Here is a 20570-nt window from a genome sequence, read left to right on the forward strand (position 1 = left end):
ATTTATCAGACAGTAAAAATATATTCAAGAGACATCTTCTTGTATTTGCTCGAAATGAGTTTCCAACACATCACTCATACTTGAGTACTGTCATTACCTTGACTGGTTTCAACTGTCTTTGAGTCTGCATGAGAGCTCTCTTCCTGGAAAGCGTTCTCCAGGACTTTCAGAATGGATGTACAAACTGTATTTTTGAAATCCTGACCCATGAACACGTAGAGGAATGGATTAAGGCAACTGTTGATAAAAGCCAGACTGGTTGCTATGGGGACTCCGATAGTTACCACATTTTGGAACACGACACTTAAAAACCTGTAGCTGACCATCTCCATTAAAACAAGGGTGTGAAAGGGAGCCCAGCAGATAAAAAAGACAATGATAACAGCAGCGATGATCTTAAAAGGCCGACTCGAGTGACTGGTAAGGTTTCGGTTCTTCCTGAGACGGTGGATTATAGCCACATAACAGGACACGATGACCATGAAGGGGATAGCAAAACCCAGAAGGAAACGAGTCACGGTCATGGCCTGAAAACGAAACAGTCGTAGGTCATTAAGATGAGGCGCGAAGAAGTCGTCGGAAAAAACAAAGTTGTTGAAGCAGTTGATGACGTCGTCGCTAAAAAACGATGGTCCCGTGTCCCTGAAGATGAAGTATGGAATGCTCAGAATAAGAGCCACCATCCATATAACCAGACTCAAACGGGACGCCTTCTGGACACTTCGGTGGTTCTGAGCCCAAACGGGCCACACCACTGCTACGCATCTGTCGATGCTAATCACCATCAGGATATAGACGCTGGCAAACATGTTGATGGCGCTAACTGCGCTACTCATCTTGCACATGAACTTGCCGAAGGGCCAGTGGAAATTTAGAGCCGTGTACGCCACGCTTAGAGGAAGGAATGCGGTGAAGAGGAAGTCGGCCACGGCGAGGTTGAGGAACCAGACTGTGTTGACTGTTTTCTTCATCTGGAATCCGGTTACCCAGATAACCAAACCGTTGCCCAGCACGCCAAAGACAAAAGCCAGTGAATAAACAATGATCGACATGGTGTTGAGAGACCGCCTCACTTCAGCAAACGGATCGGTTGTACGATTTCCCAAAAGGTTGTCTGACTCGGAGAAATCTTCTCCAGTCACACCTGTTGTATTGATGCGGGAGAAAGGTGTGGACGTAATCTCCATTGCCTTGAAAATTGCCTGTGTTGAAAATAAAATAAAATGTGTGATTTTTCTATCATTGCAATAGCCCTCGATCATAGCTTACGTTGATGGTTCGATTATTTTCTGTCATGCTTCCCAAAGGGACGGAGAAGTTTTCCTGCCCCGTCTGATTTGGAATACGATTGCGAAACTAATATCTATTTATGTATTTCCCTGTACTGTACAGACTGAACTCAAAACCATTCATTCATTTTCTGCTGCTTATCCTCACGTGGGTCATGGGGGGATGCTGGAGCCTATCCCAGCTGTCTTCGGGCAAGAGGCGGGGTACACCCTGGACTGGTGGCCAGCAAATCACCCTTACTTTTACTCATTCACTGAAAATGTCAAGCATTTTCAAGTCACCAGGCTAAAGTCTGAGTTAAGTCCTGAGTTGTTGGTGCTGGAGCCTATCCCAGCTGTCTTCGGGCGAAAGGCGGGGTACACCCTGGACTGGTGGCCAGCCAATCACAGGGCGCATATAGACAAACAACCATTCACACACACATTCATTCCTATGGACAATTTGGAGTCGCAAATTAACCTAGCATGTTTTTGGAGGGTGGGATTGAACTCAGGTCTCATAGCTGTGAGGTCTACGCGCTAACCACTCGACCGCCGTGCAGCCCTTACTTTTACTCAGTCACTGAAAATGTCAAGCATTTTCAAGTCACCAGGCTAAAGTCCGAGTCAAGTCCTGAGTTGTTGGTATCAAAGTCTTGCAAGTCTTTAGTAATAATATTAAGTCAAGTCCAAAGTCATTGAAAAGTGTGTCTTTGGCCAAGAGGCGGGGTACACCCTGGGACTGGTGGCCAGCCAATCACAGGGCACATATAGACAAACAACCATTCACACTCACATTCATACCTATGGACAATTCGGAGTCGCAAATTAACCTAGCATGTTTTTGGAATGTGGGAGGAAACCGGAGTACCCTGGCGAAAACATGGAGAACATGCAAACTCCACACAGAGATGGCCGAGGGTGGGATTGAACTCAGGTCTCCGAGCTGTGAGGTCTACGCGCTAACCACTCGAACGCCGTGCAGCCCTTACTTTTACTCATTCACTGAAAATGTCAAGCATTTTCAAGTCACCAGGGTAAAGTCCGAGTTAAGTCCTGAGTCGTTGGTATCAAATTCTTGCAAGTCTTTGGTAATAATATTAAGTCAAGTCCAAAGTCATCAAAAGTGTGACTTGAGTCCAAATCTCATGACTCGAGTCCAGACCTGTGACCTTTTTTTAAGTTTGTTCATTAATTCATTTTCTACCGCTTATCCTCACGAGGGTCACATAGGAATGCTGGAGCCTATCCCAGCTGTCTTTGGGCGAGAGGCGGGGTACACCCTGGACTGGTGGCCAGCCAATCACAGGGCACATATAGACAAACAACCATTCACACTCACATTCATACCTATGGACAATTTGGAGTCGCTGATTAACCTAGCATGTTTTTGGAATGTGGGAGGAAACCGGAGTCCCTGGCGAAAACATGGAGAACATGCAAACTCCACAAAGAGATGGCCGACGGTGGGATTGAACTCGGGTCTCCTACCTGTGAGGTCTACGCGCTAACCACTAGACCACCGTGCAGCCCAACTCAAAACCAAATCCAGCAAAATGCAACAAAATGGAGAGCATTGCATAATTCAAGTGTATTCAAAAGTCAAATTATTGACATATGTCTGTATCAGCCCATGATTTGAGAAGCAGTGACCAATGTTGTTCACAGAGAATAAGCAATTATGGAACATTTCTGCAATTTCCTCTGTCGACAATAAAATGGTTACTTCATCATTTCATTATGTCCCTTTGCCAACCAACAAAGTCAACCTCTTTTTTGTGACTTCATTTTATTAGCGTTGACATGAATATTGGCAAAACTGTATTCTGTCCATCAATAAGGACGTGCCTCAGGGTCTTATTTAAAGTCCTCTCACTGTTACTAGTCTGAAGAATATTGTTGGAGACTTCCATGTATTTTCTTCATTAAGTTTGTGGGTGAGCTGGAGCCTATCCCAGTTGACTCACATAGACAAAGAACCATCCACAATTTAGAATGTCCAATCAAGTTTTTGACTATGTGAGGATGAAAGCGGAGAATATGCAGCCATTTTTGGAGACCTCCGTCTTTAAACGCATTTATAGTCAACAATTATTGAGGTCACTCATGTATTGTCTAAGGCAGGGGTGGGCAAATTTTTTGACTCGTGGGCTGCATTCAGTTAACAAAATTGTCTAGGGGGGCCAGAATTTAACACACAAACATACACACTAGTTTATGCTTATAATTTTCCTTGAATTATTTGTCTAATTGTATCTGTAAAAGTGTTATACTATGTATGTTCTCATGTCACTTTAAACATCAGACCACATCAAACTATGTTATTTAATTTTACATTTTTATTTTGTTTATTTTTTACTAAATAAGACATCCAACTTGCAAGTCATGTTGCCAGTTTGTATGTTAAAAATTGAAATACTTAGAAAGCAACTGGCGGGCCCGATTCAAACGCTTGGTGGGCCGCATGTGGCCCCTGGGTCGTAGTTTGCCCACCCCTGGTCTAAGGTGTAAAACCTCCAGGCAAATCACTAGAAGTCAAGTCATTAGAATGTTTTGTGCAATGTTTTGTACCGCTTTTACCTCACGATGGTTGCGGGGGGGCTGGAGCCTATCCCAGTCCTGGGACACCCTGGACTGGTGGCCAGCCAATCACAGGGCACATATAGACAAACAACCATTCACACTCATGGGGATAAGCGGTAGAAAATGAATGTTAAACCATATGAATAAAACCCATCGATCCATTTTCTATGCCGCTTATCCTCACTAGGGGCGGGGGGTATGCTGGAGCCTATCCCAGCTGTCTTCAGGCGAGAGGGGGGGTACACCCTGGACTGGTCACATATATAGACAAACAACCATTCACACTCACATTCATAACTATGGACAATTTGGAGTCGCCAATTAACCTAGCATGTTTTTGGAATGTGGGAGAAAACCGGAGTACCCGGAGAAAACCCATGCACAGGGAGAACATGCAAACTCCACACAGAGATGGCCGAGGGTGGGATTGAACCCGGGTCTCCTAGCTGTGAGGTCTGCGCCCTAACCACTAGACCGCCGTGCAGCCTCATAATTGTTCGTTTCTCATAAAATTCATTCATTTTCTACTGCTTATCCTCACAAGGGTCGCGGGGGTGCTGGAGCCTATCCCAGCTGTTTTCAGGCGAGAGGCGGGGTACACCCTGGACTGGTCGCCAGCCAATCACAAGGCACATATAGACAAACAACCATTCACACTCACATTGGACAATTTGGAGTTGCCAATTTTTGGAATGTGGGAGAAAACCCACGCATGCACGGGGAGAACATGCAAACTCTACACAGAGGTGGCCGAGGGTGGAATTGAACCCTGGTCTCCTAGCTGTGAAGTCTGCGTGCTAACCACTCGACCACCGTGCAGCCGTTTTGTGCAAAAAATGTGTATGTAAAACAAGAATATAATCTCATTCTTTCACATAACTGTTGCCAATTGATTTTCTTTAGTTCCCATATGCAAATTGGGATGTATAATTATGCCATAGACTGTATCAATTTTCCCGCTCGAGTGAAAATCTCAAACAACAATAAAAACAAGAAATGACAACTCCACAGTACCTTTCTCAAAGATCTCCAGTTGGGTTAGGCTGGGTGAAAAGAAGAAGCAGCCCCAATCCATTGCGCTAATAAAGCAATAGACGTATGATGAAACTGCTCACTTTGAGTGGCTCAACACATTTCACATTAAAATCCTCCAGTTTGTTGTATTCATATATTGTAATTCGGAAAAAAAAATATTCAATGAAATCTATTCCATGTCCCCCGCCACCCCACTTTAAAATGCTTGTTTTGTTTTGATGTTTTATTTTGAAATAGACACTTCCTGCCTTCCTGCCTATCCCTGTCTCTTGATCTTCCACATATGCTTTCAATTACTCACAAGTCTCCGGTTTTGCCATCACTCGCCATGCATTCCATACAAACCCCCGCCGACCTCTCCGCTTTCTTTGTGTCCATCATGTTCCAGAGCCTCCTCTCGTCTCTGTAGATTCAATCTAGCAAGAAAAGACAATAAAAAAGTATGAAATTGTATCTATTTTAAGATATTAAATTTACAGTATTGGCAATGCACACATGGTTAACACTATTAATGCAGTATGAGGCTCTCGCTGCCTTACAATGTGAGTGTTAAAGGGGCCCTATTCTACTCATTTTAGGGGCTTTGGGGCACTACAGTTTATTTTATTTTATATATAATATATATTATGGTATAATGGTCATAGTTTTATTTCATTTGAACATGCATCAGATTACAATTGAATGCATCACATCATCAGTTCACAGTTCCACATGTCCAAAAGGAGTAGGAAGAAGCAAAGCTTATTAAATCCTACCCCTCCATCTGATATTTTTACAATCAGTAACTGTTACATTTGTTCACTTCCTGCTTTCATAATATATTTTAACCTTTTTTAATTTTAATTTTAATTTTTTGTTATTAAAATTAAAATTAAAATTAAAATTAAAATTAAAATTAAAATTAAAATTAAAATTAAAATTAAAATTAAAATTAAAATTAAAATTAAAATTAAAATTAAAATTAAAATTAAAATTAAAATTTAATTTTTTTGTTATTAAAATTAAAATTAAAATTTTAAAAACTAAAAAAATTAAAATTAAAATTTTAAAATGTATTTTTTTATTTTTGTCACATACCAAAGTACGAGGTGATATGACCATCCAATGACATAATGGGTACCATAGTAAGTGTCAATATAGTGATATGTATAGCACATCATGACTGGTTAAAGACTCTTCATCCTTGTATTTAGCAAACATCAACTGCTTGTATTGTTTCTTGAATTGGCTCATCGTTGTGCATTGTTTGAGGGTCTTACTCAATCCATTCCATAGTTTGATTCCACATACTGAAATGCTATGGCTTTTTAACGTAGTCCTAGCATAGAAGTGTTTCAAATGTACTTCTTCCCTGAGATCATATTTCTCTATCATTATTAAGTATTGGATGACATTTTTAGCTAATTGGTTATTTTTGTTAAAAATATAAAAAAAAAAACTTAAACTGTCCCTGTGATTGGCTGGCGACCAGTCCAGGGTGTACCCCGCCTCTCGCCCGAAGACAGCTGAGATAGGCTCCAGCACCCCCGCGACTCCCGTGAGGAAAAGCGGTAGAAAATGAATGAATGAATGAATGAACTTAAACTGTATTATGGAAAGCAGGAAGTGAACAAATGTAACAAGTACCAGTTGGAGGGGTAGGATTTAATAAGCTTTGCTTCTTCCTACTCTTTTTGGACATGTGGAACTGTGAACTGATTTTGGGATGCACTCAATTGTAATCTGATGCATGTTCAAATGAAATAAAACCATTTTTAGCCTTATGCATTATTTAGCTGTATTATATTACAGTTTATATATTATTATGTTTATTTTAGTAAAAATTGTTGTGTAGTTCTTTTCCTCTTGGCCAAAACTGTATTTACTTCTCGTGCGTTAATAATCTAAACACTACTTTTCTTTACATGGCAGTGAGTTAATATTAAAAGATTTGCTATGCATTGTAGCCTGAAGGTTCAATTTTCTGCCTATTCCGTCCTTGACGCTTAGACGGCTTCCCGTTTTAGTGTCTCGTTATCAGTTGTTTTGTTTTGTCTTGTCTCTTGACCTTGGGACAAGTTGCTTGTATTTGATGTAAATAGTGTAACATATTGGATCAAAAAGGCTTGAGCTCAGCTGTATTGACGTAGAAACAAAAATCAAACCATAGTAATAAGTCACAGTGACAGCAATACATACTTTAGATCCATTATCTTCAGTCAATCATTTAAGCAGATAACAAATTATTATGACGATTATTGTAATTATTGACACTGAGCATACTGTCAGGGTAGAATAATACTGTAATGTATTAGCTGATACTAATTGACAGCCAAAAGGGGAATTACAAGAAAACTGAAATCAGTCAAGATGAACAAAACCAGACATGGATGAAACACACATTTAGAAAGCCAATAAAAAACACAGAGCCAAACCCACATTGGAATAGACAGAAATTAAGCCCAAAAAGCGCGACCCTGAGTGAGACTATATGGCTGCGTCTCAATAACAATATTCACATGACAGACATACAATTTCGGGAGCCTTGGACTTGGCAAGTTCGGATTGGAAATATGATCCCTGGGAATGGAACAACATGGTGCAGCCATTTTAACTTCACAATGCAATGGATGGCGGGATATCTAAAAAGAAATTACATCTAGGATATGTCTAAAGCAGGGGTCTCAAACTCAATTTACTTGGGGGCCACTGGAGCTCGGGTCTGGGTGAGACTGGGCCGCATCAGGTTTTCCAAAAAAACAAAAAAATTTAAAAAACTTCGCTTTGGTTCCAATTTTCTACAATAAAAGCTCTGATAAAACATTCCACTGTTCTCAAATATCTTACTTTTTATTTTTCTACACAAAATAAGATGAAAAATAAATAAACAAATCAAGAATAAAGAAAATCAATCAGTAATAAATAAATATAATAATAATAATAAAACGGCAAATAATAAAAACTTAAGAAACCACATATAGTTGGTGGGTAGACAAATTATTTTTTTCAGATTAAAATGAACAAAGCATTATTAGAGCCCTGTAGACATGACAAAACACGACTATAGTCACATTTATACTTTTTTTTAATTTACAACATATTGCGCAACTGCAGGGTCTTGAGACACATGCTAACTCGCAAACTAGAGAGCTAGCGACCTAAACGGTAGCCTCCAAGTTATTTCCTTTAAACTTAAATAGCCAAAAACGTACCACTTCCGCACGGATACGGAGGATAACTATTAACAGTTATTTAACCTTTAACATGAACATTAATCAAACGTAATCATTTTTTCTGGGTACATGATACCATACAGCATCCATATCAAACTTGCGCGGGCCGCACTAACATTAAACTTTCATATCAAGGCGGGGGCCTCAAACTAGTGTCATGCGGGCCACATTTGGCCCACGGGCCGCATGTTTGAGACCCCTGATCTAGGGAGTATTTATACTGACAACCAATGACAAGCAATAAGAACACAAAGACTGGGAAAATCACAGTTCCAGGAGGAAACCAATAAAGCCAGTAACAGTAAATAGTAATATGAAAACATCACTTGATGTCAATGATGCAACCACTGTACTAAATGCAACAGAAAAAACATTTTGCAGTCAAATAGAGGTAAGGAGAGTGGGATTCTTTTATGGGCATAATAATGACCAATAATTGACATGTAAACTGACAGTTGAAAGAAATGTAAAACAGTTCCCCCTGCTGGTTACCTGAAGAACATAACAGCAGCAAATGCACCACAATGGATGATGAAACAACTCTCAACAACTGGTATAGGCTCCAGCATATCTAGTGAAGGCAAGCGCTAGGGAAAATATATATATACTACATACTATACATTAAACACTATAGACTATACTAGGGGCTGCATAGCGGAAGAGCGGTTAGTTATAACTTTATTATTTTTCACTCTATTTTTTAATTCATTTTTAACAAAAATAAATTAAAAATAATTAAATTGGAGCAAAAACCGTACGAGTGGTTAGTGCGCAGGCCACACAGCTAGGAGACCCATGTTCAATTCCGCCCTCGGCCATGTCTGTGTGGAGTTTGCATGTTCTCCCCGTGCATGCGTGGGTTTTCTCCCGGTACTCCGGTTTCCTCCCACATTCCAAAAACATGCTAGGTTAATTGGCGACTCCAAATTGTCCATAGGTATGAATGTGAGTGTGAATGGTTGTTTGTCTATATGTGCCCTGTGATTGGCTGGCCACCAGTCCAGGGTGTACCCCGCCTCTCGCCTGAAGACAGCTGGGATAGGCTCCAGCACCCTGGCGACCCTCATGAGGATAAGCGGTAGAAAATGAATGTTAAACCATATGAATAAAACCCATTAATCCATTTTCTATGCCGCTTATCCTCACTAGGGTCAGGGGGTATGCTGGAGCCTATCCCAGCTGTCTTCAGGCTTCATATAAAGACAAACAACCATTCACACTCACATTCATACCTATGGACAATTTGGAGTCGACAATTAACCTAGCATGTTTTTGGAATGTGGGAGGAAACCGGAGTACCCGGAGAAAACCCATGCAAACTCCACACAAAGATGCTCAAGCAGAGAATCGAACCATGAATAAAACCGTACTTGTTATAATCCACTGGAGGTCACAAGTGAGCAAAGCAAGTAACACACCAGCTTCACTTATTGAGTCTTTTAACAAACACTTTTATTGTACATATACATACATAATGTATTCAACATTTACACTTTTTTACATTAGAAATAGGCTTTAGTCGAAAAAAAAAACAAGGCAGTGTGTACACACGAGCAGGCCTCAACAAACAACAACAAAACAATTTTCGGAGAAAAACATTGTATAATCACAGGGGCAAATGGACCTAATGAAATGCACCGTGCAACCTTCCCAAAAAAAAGGAACAGTATTTAGCATTGGAATAATATTCCCAAAGCCATGTATGGAACAAACAAAGCATTTTAGGAGACACATTGGAGTCTATATCCATTTGTGGGGTAATTAATATTGACATCTGTTGAAGTATGTTACATGACTGTTAATATGTGTAATTAGCTTTAACCAGAGCTTGTGAAATAATGGTTATTATTTTATAGTAAGTTTAGTTCTTAGTGTATGTTGGAAATACTGTACACAAGTAAGTACAGAATGATCATTTCCCAATGTTAGTCTCGGACTAGTTTAGCCGTGTAACTGCTACCTACGGCAGCTGTCACCCAAGTGCCACAGCCACATTTTTTCTGAAAAATAAAATAATAATAAAAAAAAAAATATATATATATATATATATTTTTTTCTATATATATATATATATATATATATATACATATATTTTTCAATTTAATTAAATTTTTTTTTAATTTTTTGAAATTAAAAAACAAATAAAAAAATATATAAATATATATATATATTTTATTTATTTGTTTTTTTAATTAAATTAAAAACTTAATTATAATATATATATATATATATTATAATTAAGTTGACAACAAATTAAACTACTTTGAATAAAATGATTACATCAGTTGACTTTTGAGTTATTAACTTGAGTTATGAACTTAAAAACTTGTCCCATGACAACAATTATTCAGTAAGCATTACTTAAAATAAGCTTTTCGTGAAGAGGAAAAGCTAATTCATGCAATGCAATATTGTTTCTTGGTTCAAAGCAATTTCAAATTAAGTTGTCATAACTAAGAAAGACTAATGGAAACTGTTGCGTGGATTTTTTTTTTTGTTGAGGCTAAACATTTATTTTTCGAGTGTATAGATTCCATTACCGTATGTAAAAACATAGTCAATGGAAATGGAAGTACAGAATGATCATTTCCCAATGTTAGTCTCAAGCGTAATTAGCATTCATACTGCTCATGGCAATAAAAAAAACACACATTTCAAAATGCATCACAGCTTGGTTACGATATTTTGAACAGTCAGCTTAATCAAACTGTAAATAAAGTATTGACCTGAATAGAAGACGACGTGTTTTTTGGAAAAATATTGAATCTTTGTTTGAAATATGAGTAAAATAACAACAATAATATATGATTTCTGAGTTGCTGAATTGATGATTGTGACGGCCAAGTGTTCAGTTCATAGCGACATTGCTTTTTGATCTTTGGATGTCGATTCTTCCGAGGGAACGGGAACGTGATTTGGGTTAGACCGTCGTGATACGGGTTAGTTTTACCCTACTGATGATGTGTTGTTTTTAATTGATTTTAACAAAAATCAATAAAAAATAATTAAATCAGAGGAAAAACTTCAATTTTGTTTTTTTAAGTAAGTCTTCTTGGGTTGCACGCCGGATGAGTGGTTAGCCACACAGCTAGGAGACCCATGTTCGATTCCACCCTCTGGAACTCCCATCTCTGTGTGGAGTTTGCATGTTTGCGTGCGTTTTGCTCCATTGTTTACACTCGGAGCAGCTGTTAGCTTTGAGCACCCCTTCGCTACGCTGAGCGACCAGACATGGGGAGTTAACAGCAAAAAAGACAGTATAAAGGTTGCTGGATAAACCATGTTTATTGTCTATTTATTATATATTGTAATGGGGAACGTGAGATGGAAACGCTAACGCCGCTAACCCGGCTGTAGAGAGACTACCGTGACTGCAGCATGATTGCACAGAAGATTCAACATTATATTTTTACTTTTTCTATATTTATTTAAAAAAGAGAATATACTTCTTTATACCCTCGGCCATCTCTGTGTGGAGTTTGCATGTTTTGTAGCTTGCGTTTTGCTCCATTGTTTACACTCGGAGCAGCTGTTAGCTTTGAGCACCCCTTCGCTACGCTGAGGACCAGACATGGGGAGTTAACAGCGAAAAAGACGGTATAAATGATGATGTGTTCTTGCTATAATAATCCTGCTCCTGTCCGAGTGGTCCATGAATTTGATGTGCACAAAAGCATTTTTCTCGACGTTTTTTCAGATACTAGTCGAAAAAAAATATGACGGTTCCCATAGATCACTCCATAATATTTAAGTATTTGTTTTCCCTCTGGTTAACACCATGCCGAACCCAAACAAATCCAAATCCGTTGTAATCTGAGCAGTGACCGTGCGGAATAACAACTTAATATTCTATTTTTCCAATTCACATGTCTACATGAGTTAATATTCAGATCCAAATGAGTGGTTAACAACTGCAAAATGACCTAGATTCCATTACCGCATGTAAACATAGTCAATGGAAATGGAACAGGATACAATGAATATTTGTCATATACAATTCCAAAGGCTATATACAAATAGAGTCCTCTAACGTAGACGGTTTTATACCTCGGCTTCAGAGACGGACTTCTCTTTGCTTCGACTGGTGATCATTGAGTTTGTGTAAGTGTACGAACGGGAAACCTCTTCCTGGAAAGCAGTTTCAAGTACTTTCAGGATGGATTTACGCACTTTATCCTTGAAATCTTGGCCCATGAAGACATAGAGTAGTGGATTGAGGCAGCTGTTGAGAAATGCCAGACTGGTGGCGATGGGGACTCCGATCGTGATGACGTGGTCGAGTATCTCACTCTCGTAAAAAGACATGTGATTCACTAGCTCAATCAGAGCCAGGATGTGATAGGGAGCCCAGCATAGGAAAAAAGTAGCGATGACGGCGGCGATGATTTTAAAGGGACGACTGGATTGGCTGGCAAGGGTTCGATTCCTGCGGAGGCGATGGATTATCACAGCGTAGCATGACACGATGACGGTGAAAGGGACAACGAAACCCAGGAAGAAGCGTGTTATAGTCATGGCCTGATGGCGGAAGAACCGCAGTTGGGTCACATGAGGCGTGACGTAGTCGTCGGAGAATGCAAAGTTGTTGAAGCAGTTGATGATTTCTTCATTGTTATACGACGGTCCCGTGTCCCTGAAGATGAAATATGGCGTGCTCAGAATCAGAGCCACCACCCAAACGCCAAGACTCACGCCGGACGCCTTCTGGACACTTCTGTAGTTCTGAGCCCAAACGGGCCACACCACCGACACGCATCTGTCGATGCTGATCACCATCAGGATATAGACGCTAGCAAACATGTTCAGGAAGCTAATGGTGCTGTTGAGCTTGCACATGAACTTCCCGAACGGCCAATGGAAATCCATAGCCGTGTACGTCACGCTCAGAGGAAGGAATGCCGTGAAAAGGAAGTCGGCAACAGCGAGGTTGAGGAACCAGACCGTGTTGACCGTTTTCTTCATCTTGAATCCGGTTACCCAGATAACCACGCCGTTGCCCAACACGCCAAGGACGAACGCCAGGCAGTAAACGATGAGAGACATGATGTTGAGGGACTGCCTCAGCTCGGCGTGGTCATCCTTGTAGTCGTACTCGTCATCCTCGTACATCGTACCGTTCAAGATGGTGGCTTCTGAACTGTTGATGTCATAGTAAGGTGTCACGCTCATTAGCTCCATCATTGTCCTGAGACCTGAAACAGGAAGAACACGTTTAGCTTGTTAAAAAAAAACGGTGATGGACAATCCAACACATTTTCTTACCCATAGCATAACAATAACAAGTAAAACGGAGCTTGTTGTTCTCAATAACGATATTTTGGTTTGACATTTTAACAAAAATCAATTAAAAAATAATTAAATTGGAGCAAAAAAATATAATTTTTTTTTTTAAAATAAGTCTTCTTGGGTTGCGCGCCGGACGAGCGGTTAGCCACACAGCTAGGAGACCTATGTTCGATTCCGCCCTCGGACATCTCTGTTTGCATGTTTTGTAGCTTGCGTTTTGCTCCATCGTTTACACTCAAAGCAGCTGTTAGCTTTGACACCCCTTCGCTACGCTGAGCGACCAGACATGGGGAGCTAACAGCGAAAAAGACAGTATAAAGGTTGCTGGATAAACCATGTTTATTGTATATTTATTATATATTGTCATGGGGAACGTGAGATGGAAACGCTAACGACGCTAACCCGGCTGCAGAGAGACTACCGTGACTGCAGCATGATTGCACAGAAGATTCAACATTATATTTTTACTTTTTCTATATTTATTTAAAAAAGAGAATATACTACTTTATACCCTCGGCCATCTCTGTGTGGAGTTTGCATGTTTTGTAGCTTGCGTTTTGCTCCATTGTTTACACTCAAAGCAGCTGTTAGCTTTGAGCACCCCTTCGCTACGCTGAGCGACCAGACATGGGGAGTTAACAGCGAAAAAGACGGTATAAAGGTTGCTGGATAAAGATGGCATCAACCATGTTTATTGTCTGAGAGAGAGAGAGAATATACTACTTTACACCCTCGGCTATGTCTTTGTGGGGTTTGCATGTTCTCCCCGTGGATGCGTGGGTTTTCTCCGGGTACTCTGGTTTCCTCCCACATTCCAAAAACATGCTAGGTTAATTGGCGACTCCAAATTGTCCATAGGTATGAATGTGAGTGTGAATGGTTGTTTGTCTATATGTGCCCTGTGATTGGCTGGCTGGCCACCAGTCCAGGGTGTACCCCGACTCCCGCCCGAAGACAGCTGGGATAGGCTCCAGCACCTTCCTGCGACTCTTGTGAGGATAAGTGGTAGAAAATGAAATGCAATGTTGACGTGAGTACTCATGCAAGGACTACTGTAACGCTACCATCTGCTAATGTTGGCCTAATTATAATTTTTTTTTTTTGCATTTTATTTTGAGCGCTAGGTAACCTCATAGGTTCTCAGTAAAGGATGACGCCATCTTTGAAATAGTTATACAGTGTAACAGTGGCACTTTCATGGCTGATTTGAAGCCTGAACATAATCAGGTTGCGAGTTAAGTTACCATGATGTTACAACTACTTGCCTTCCTTTCCTCTACCTGCCTTCGTTAAACACACAAGTCCGGCTTGCAACTCAGTACAGCTCGCTAACCCACGAAACTCGCTTCGCCGTATAGCCCCATTATCAGTTCTTCAATTGAACACACTTAGAGATGCTACTAATTTTAGTTATAACGGTATTAAATCATATTTGCATGCTCAAAATGTATTGCTACAAAATATTATGATCCATAACAAATAAATGTAAGCTGACCTGTATCGTTGTGGGAATTTGTCTTTGCGGGGCTAGTCATGAAAAAGTTAATTCAATGTCCTTAAAAGTTATTTTTGTAAATTATTTCAATAATTCTAACCCATAGCCTAACCAGTTGAACTTTAGTAAACGTCTTACTACTTCTGTCACAACCAATTACAATTTTATTTGGCTTAGAATTACTTCATGTGTTGTTTTTGATGTCACTTTACTTGACTTGCATGTTGTTTGATCTTAGCCTCTGTCTTGTAAAGCGATGTAAATAAAGTTGACTGTTAAAAAAAATAGACTCCGAGAAACGGATTCACACAGTACAGCTGTATATCATGTATCCCGTCGGAAAACAATGTTTTTTTTTTTAATTTTCCCATATTTAACACTGAATGAAAGCACGAATCTACTCCGTGCAAAACTCTGCTTAATTAGCGCGTCGCAATTACACTAAGTGCACGGTACGAGAGCAGAAAAATGACTTTAAGCAAGGAAAAGACACAGTACTGTACCTTTTGTCTGGCGCTGATGTGCAGTTGTGACCGAATCGACTTGACTGATCCGAGTAAGCTGCGAACACCCGTCTCATTCGGGGTGTGACGTCATCGGCCGCGTTAAGGCGGGACCACAAGCACCTCTTAGCTCCCACTCCCACCCGCTCTCCACTTTCGTGACAATCAAGACTTGTTGCCTCTCTCTTCTTGCATTTTAGCGATAAAACATAATCTAACATACAAGTAGGTCACACATTTTACTGAACAATAACACACATAAGCTAAGGAATGAAGTCTTGCTGCAACACGTTTGACTTTTTAAGGATGCATGGGACTTCTTTGTCCTTTCGGGGAAGTCCACAAGTCAAAAAAACACAGGAGTAGTCAAACAAAAATGAATCATAGATTGTGGTTTTGCGGAGATGACAACCTGTGCTAGGAAATAGAGGCTGTGATTCGTTTCACCTCCCATCAATCAAAATGTGTTGTTCTCAGCGTGAGCCCCGGTCCTGTTTTGTTTGTGGTTATGTCTAATTGCTAAGTGTGTTGACTTTGAAATGACATCTGGGCACGTAGGTGACATATTTGGAACGTACCCTCCCAAAGTCACAGTCCCAACATCTGTCAATAATTAAGGTCTGTTCCTGACTCTCCCTTTGCAGCTGTCCACTCCACTTTGACCACTGCTTGGTGTAAAGCAAAACAGATCTGGAGGGACAAATTATGACTTAAAAACATGTCTCTGTTTTTAATATACCGTAGCAGCCATAGTAATTGAATTGTGTATAGTTTTGACTTTTTTTTGAAAGCGCATCGGACAGACATTGACAGATGCTGAATGGTTCTCTAAAAGGATGGTTGTCAACTAGTTTGGCTGCGAGACCCAACATCACCCCTCAGTATCAAGCGGCGACCCAAAGATTTAATATACAAATTAAAGATTTTTCTCATTCACTAAGCAGGTTATTAATAATAATGGTAATTTATTTTTTTGTCACATACCAAGACCGTACAATGACATGGGTACCATAGTACAATATACTAAGTCCCATGTGAAGTATTTCCATAATGCCTCATATTAACTCACTAGCAAGATTTCAGTGTATAGACTGGTCATATACCTCATCTCGTTTCATATTATCTACATACTGTATTGTATATAACTCTGGGAAAAACTGTTGATTTTGTTAATACTTGGGTTGTTTATATTGTTTATTTTTTATATTGTGTATTTTCTCTTGCTGCTGTGCAATACAAATGTCCCCACTGAGGGACGAATAAAGGCATATCTTAATCTTAATCTCTTAACTGTCAATAGTAACAATAGTAACTTTTTAACGCTAAAGAATGACATGCAACAATTCAAATTCACCTTTGTTGTTTGTCCGTTAAAAGGTGAAAAATACTGTTTTTGTCATTTTTGGTTTGCACCTCAACATTGTTTACATCTTTTTTACACTCGTAGTACAGCTAAGAATGTTAAAAAAATGACTTTTCATGATAAAAGTTCCTTGTTACAACTGTGACATTTTCCTGTCTAATGTTAAAAATAAGTGTTTTATCATTTTTAAGTTATGGTAATGGTTTTATTCCATTTGAACATGCATCAGATTACAATTGAATACATCCCATAATCAGTTCACAGTTCCACATGTCCAAAAGGAGTAGGAAGAAGCAAAGCTTATTAAATCCGACCCCTCCATCTGGTACTTTTACAATCAGTAACTGTTACATTTGTTCACTTCCTGCTTTCCTAATATAGTTTAAGGGCTTATTTTATTTTTTTAAATAAAGAATAGATATTTTTATAAGACCTGTTTCTCCTAATATAGTTTAAATTGTTTTTTTTTAATAAAAAATAAATATTTTTTAATAAGAAAAATAAAAAATATAGAAAAAAATAAAATCTGGTACTTTTACAATCAGTAACTGTTACATTTGTTCACTTCCTGCTTTCATAATATATATTTATTCATTTTATTTTTTAATTTTTTTTATTTTTTGTCACGTACCGAAGTACGAGGTGATATGACCATCCAATGACATAATGTGTACCATAGTAAGTGTCAATATAGTGATATGTATAGCACATCATGACTGGTTCAAGACTCTTCATCCTTGTATTTAGCAAACATCAACTGCTTGTATTGTTTCTTGAATTGGCTCATCGTTGTGCATTGTTTGAGGGTCTTACTCAATCCATTCCATAGTTTGATTCCACATACTGAAATGCTATGGCTTTTTAACGTAGTCCTAGCATAGAAGTGTTTCAAATGTACTTCTTCCCTGAGATCATATTTCTCCTCTCTTGTAGAGAAGTATTGGATGACATTTTTAGCTAATTGGTTATTTTTAGCCTTATGCATTATTTTAGCTGTTTGAAGATGAACTATATCAGCAAGTTGAAGTATTAGTGATTTTAGAAATAAGGAGTTAGTATGTTCTCTGTAGGCGGCATTATGAATTATCCTTACTGACCTTTTTTGAGTGAAGATTGCTTTTATAGTTATTAGAAGTAAGATATGGTAGAACCAGAGAGCAATAAAGAGTGTGGAGTGATTTCTGATTGAGAACAAATTTTGCTTTGTTCAATATTGAAATATTTCTGGCCACCTTATGTTGTATATTTGTAATATGAGGTTTCCAGCTCATATTTTTATCTATTGTGATCCATCAGAAATGTATTTTCCTTCACCCTTTCAATGTCTACACCATCTATTTGTATTTGCTGGTGCGTGTCCTTTCTGCAAAGTGACTCACACACATATTATTGATGAAATAAAACCTATAATGTTCTTAAAAAGATCTCCAACATGAACTGTGCATGTCAAGTTCAAAGCAAAGAGTGGTTTTGAAAAGGGCAGGTTGGCATATTTCTGGCTGGGAAATATGCTTTTCTTTCATTCCACATAACCCTACATTCCTGAAACATTCGGGAGTCGTAGCACATGCCCAAAAAGACGCATGTTGGAATCTTGTGGAGGCTCAAACAAGCACTCCACAAACCATGCAGATGCATCGGTATTTCGTACAGCTGCATGGTGAACTCAAACTCAAATGCAACGCCAGCAGGGAAAAAAAAAAAAAAAGTTGTTAAAAAGAGTTAAAAATAAAGATATTGGCTTTAGGCTAATTTTTTTTTTATTTTTTTTTAAAGGCACATGGCGTGTTTCTGACAACACGCCGAAATGGTCGCGCAGTCTTCTTAATTTAGTGTTTCAATGTGGTTCCGCAAAAGGCAAACCAGATTTCAAACGCCATGTGGCAGAATTAAAAAAATAACCTCTTCATCACCACAGGAAAAGATGTAAAAATATACAATAACACCAGCGAGAGGAATGCATGGCGCGAAGTGGGAGTGTGTTGTCTGGAGCGAATGAAAATCAGTCTTGCCGGTGTCCCTAAAGTATAGACCTATACCTTTCAGTCAGCATCTCAGTTGAACCCCGTGACCACATTTCCTCCCGCGTGGTTAGTCGTCTTGGTTTTTGCAGACCAACTGGCCACATATTCATACATCTGCTTGACATGATAGTGGCTTGATGGTTGTTTTTTTTTGAGGAATGTTGCAAAACATGTGAAATGCTCGATTTCCTTCCCTTCCTTTATTTCAATATATTCATTCATCAGAGGTGAGTTGTATTTGTGCACATGGCGTGGAATGTACCAGATGACTTAAACGTGCAACAGAGGGTCGATCAAATGCTATACAGTGTGGAAACCTTAAGGCCAGGGGTGTCCAAAGTGCAGGCCAGGGGCCATTTACGGATTACAGCTGTTATTTCATTCTAAAAATATAATTTGATAAGGAAACTTAAAAAAAAAAGCCAAAAATCAGCATAAAATTTTTACTGAAAATGAACCAGTTATAATATTATTACATTGGAATTTTGAAAATTATTCATTCATTCATTTTCTACCGCTTATCCTCACAAGGGTCACGGGGGTTGCTGGAGCCTATCCCAGCTGTCAGGCGGGGTACACCCTGGACCGATCGCCAGCCAATCACAGGGCACATATAGACAAACAACCATTCACACTCACATTCATATCTATGGACAATTTGGAGTCGCCAATTAACCTAGCATGTTAGGTTGAGGAAACCGGAGTACCCGGAGAAAATCCACACATGCACGGGGAGAACGTGCAAACTCCTCACAGAGGTGTCCCAGTGTGGAATTGAACTCGGGTCTCCTAGCTGTGAGGCCTGCGTGCTAACCACTCGTATAGTATATAGTATATAGTGTATATATATTTTCCCTAGCACTTGTCCTCACTAGATATGCTGGAGCCTATACCAGTTGTTGAGAGTCACACACTCATTCATATCTATGGACAATTTGGAGTCGCCAATTAACCTAGCATGTTTTTGGAATGTGGGAGGAAAACCGAAATACCCGCAGAAAACCCACGGAAGAAATATTGGGATATATGTTGTTTATCTCCGGTTTCCTCCCACATTCCAAAAACATGCTAGGTTAATTAGCGACTCCAAATTGTCCATAGGTATGAATGTGAGTGTGAATGGTTGTTTGTCTATATGTGCCCTGTGATTGGCTGGCAACCAGTCCAGGGTGTACCCCGCCTTACGCCCGAAGACAGCTGGGATAGGCTCCAGCACCCCCCGCGACCCTCGTGAGGAAAAGCGGTAGAAAATGAATGAATGAATGTTGTTTATCGATGAGCCGCCATAGTGTAGTGGTTAGCGTTCTGGACTTTGTAAACATCATCGGTATTCATCCGGAAGAGCATCTGGAACATAACGGACAAAAAAAATCCACTGTGGTGACTCTGTAATCAGGAAAAAAACGTAATAAACAAACCATGTTGTTTATCGATATTCAACCTAAATATATCAACATACGAGTTCGGGTCCATACTGACATAATAATGCTCAGAAAACTGTCACCATTAAAAAACTGGTGGACGTAAAACTAGTTAACTTACTTTCATTCTAAACTAAAGCACAGTATGCAGCATTTGAGACATTCAGAATGGTCACACAAGTGTAAAAAGAAGTTCACCACAATAAAACGCCACAAAGGGGCCACAAAGGGGCCTAAAGGGGGCACGTTGTGTCCCAGTGCAATATGCTGACAACATATGTGATGTCATGCACAGTAACAGTCTAATCATTTCAAATAAATGTTGTAAAAAAAGCCACAAAAATCCACATATTTGGCTTATATTCACTGAACTCGTGCAA

At 39.4% G+C, this 20570-nt stretch overlaps 2 protein-coding genes across 5 annotated transcripts in view; both read right to left on the reverse strand.

Annotated features, from left to right (window-relative positions):
* Positions 1 to 20570, reverse strand: part of LOC131137565 (chemerin-like receptor 1) — a 25887-nt gene continuing 5317 nt past the window's right edge. Inside the window, exons 2-4 of the mRNA XM_058085675.1 lie at positions 5188 to 5302; positions 4866 to 4930; positions 1 to 1202 (exon numbers count right to left, since the gene is read on the reverse strand). Coding sequence (XP_057941658.1) covers positions 75 to 1187 — 1113 coding nt within the window. The 5' untranslated portion in view covers positions 1188 to 1202; positions 4866 to 4930; positions 5188 to 5302 and the 3' untranslated portion in view covers positions 1 to 74. The remainder of the gene's footprint in view (positions 1203 to 4865; positions 4931 to 5187; positions 5303 to 20570) is intronic.
* Positions 10395 to 20570, reverse strand: part of LOC131137562 (chemerin-like receptor 1) — a 26287-nt gene continuing 16111 nt past the window's right edge. For 3 of the 4 annotated variants that reach the window (XM_058085671.1, XM_058085673.1, XM_058085672.1), the window contains one exon: positions 10395 to 13290. In XM_058085671.1, the coding sequence (XP_057941654.1) occupies positions 12140 to 13290 (1151 nt within the window). In that variant the 3' untranslated portion in view covers positions 10395 to 12139. Of the gene's footprint in view, positions 13291 to 15382; positions 15424 to 20570 lie in introns of those variants that run through there. The other variant, XM_058085674.1, reaches the window with a different exon arrangement.

Source organism: Doryrhamphus excisus, chromosome 10, assembly GCF_030265055.1.
Source record: "Doryrhamphus excisus isolate RoL2022-K1 chromosome 10, RoL_Dexc_1.0, whole genome shotgun sequence".
NCBI lineage: Eukaryota > Metazoa > Chordata > Actinopteri > Syngnathiformes > Syngnathidae > Doryrhamphus > Doryrhamphus excisus.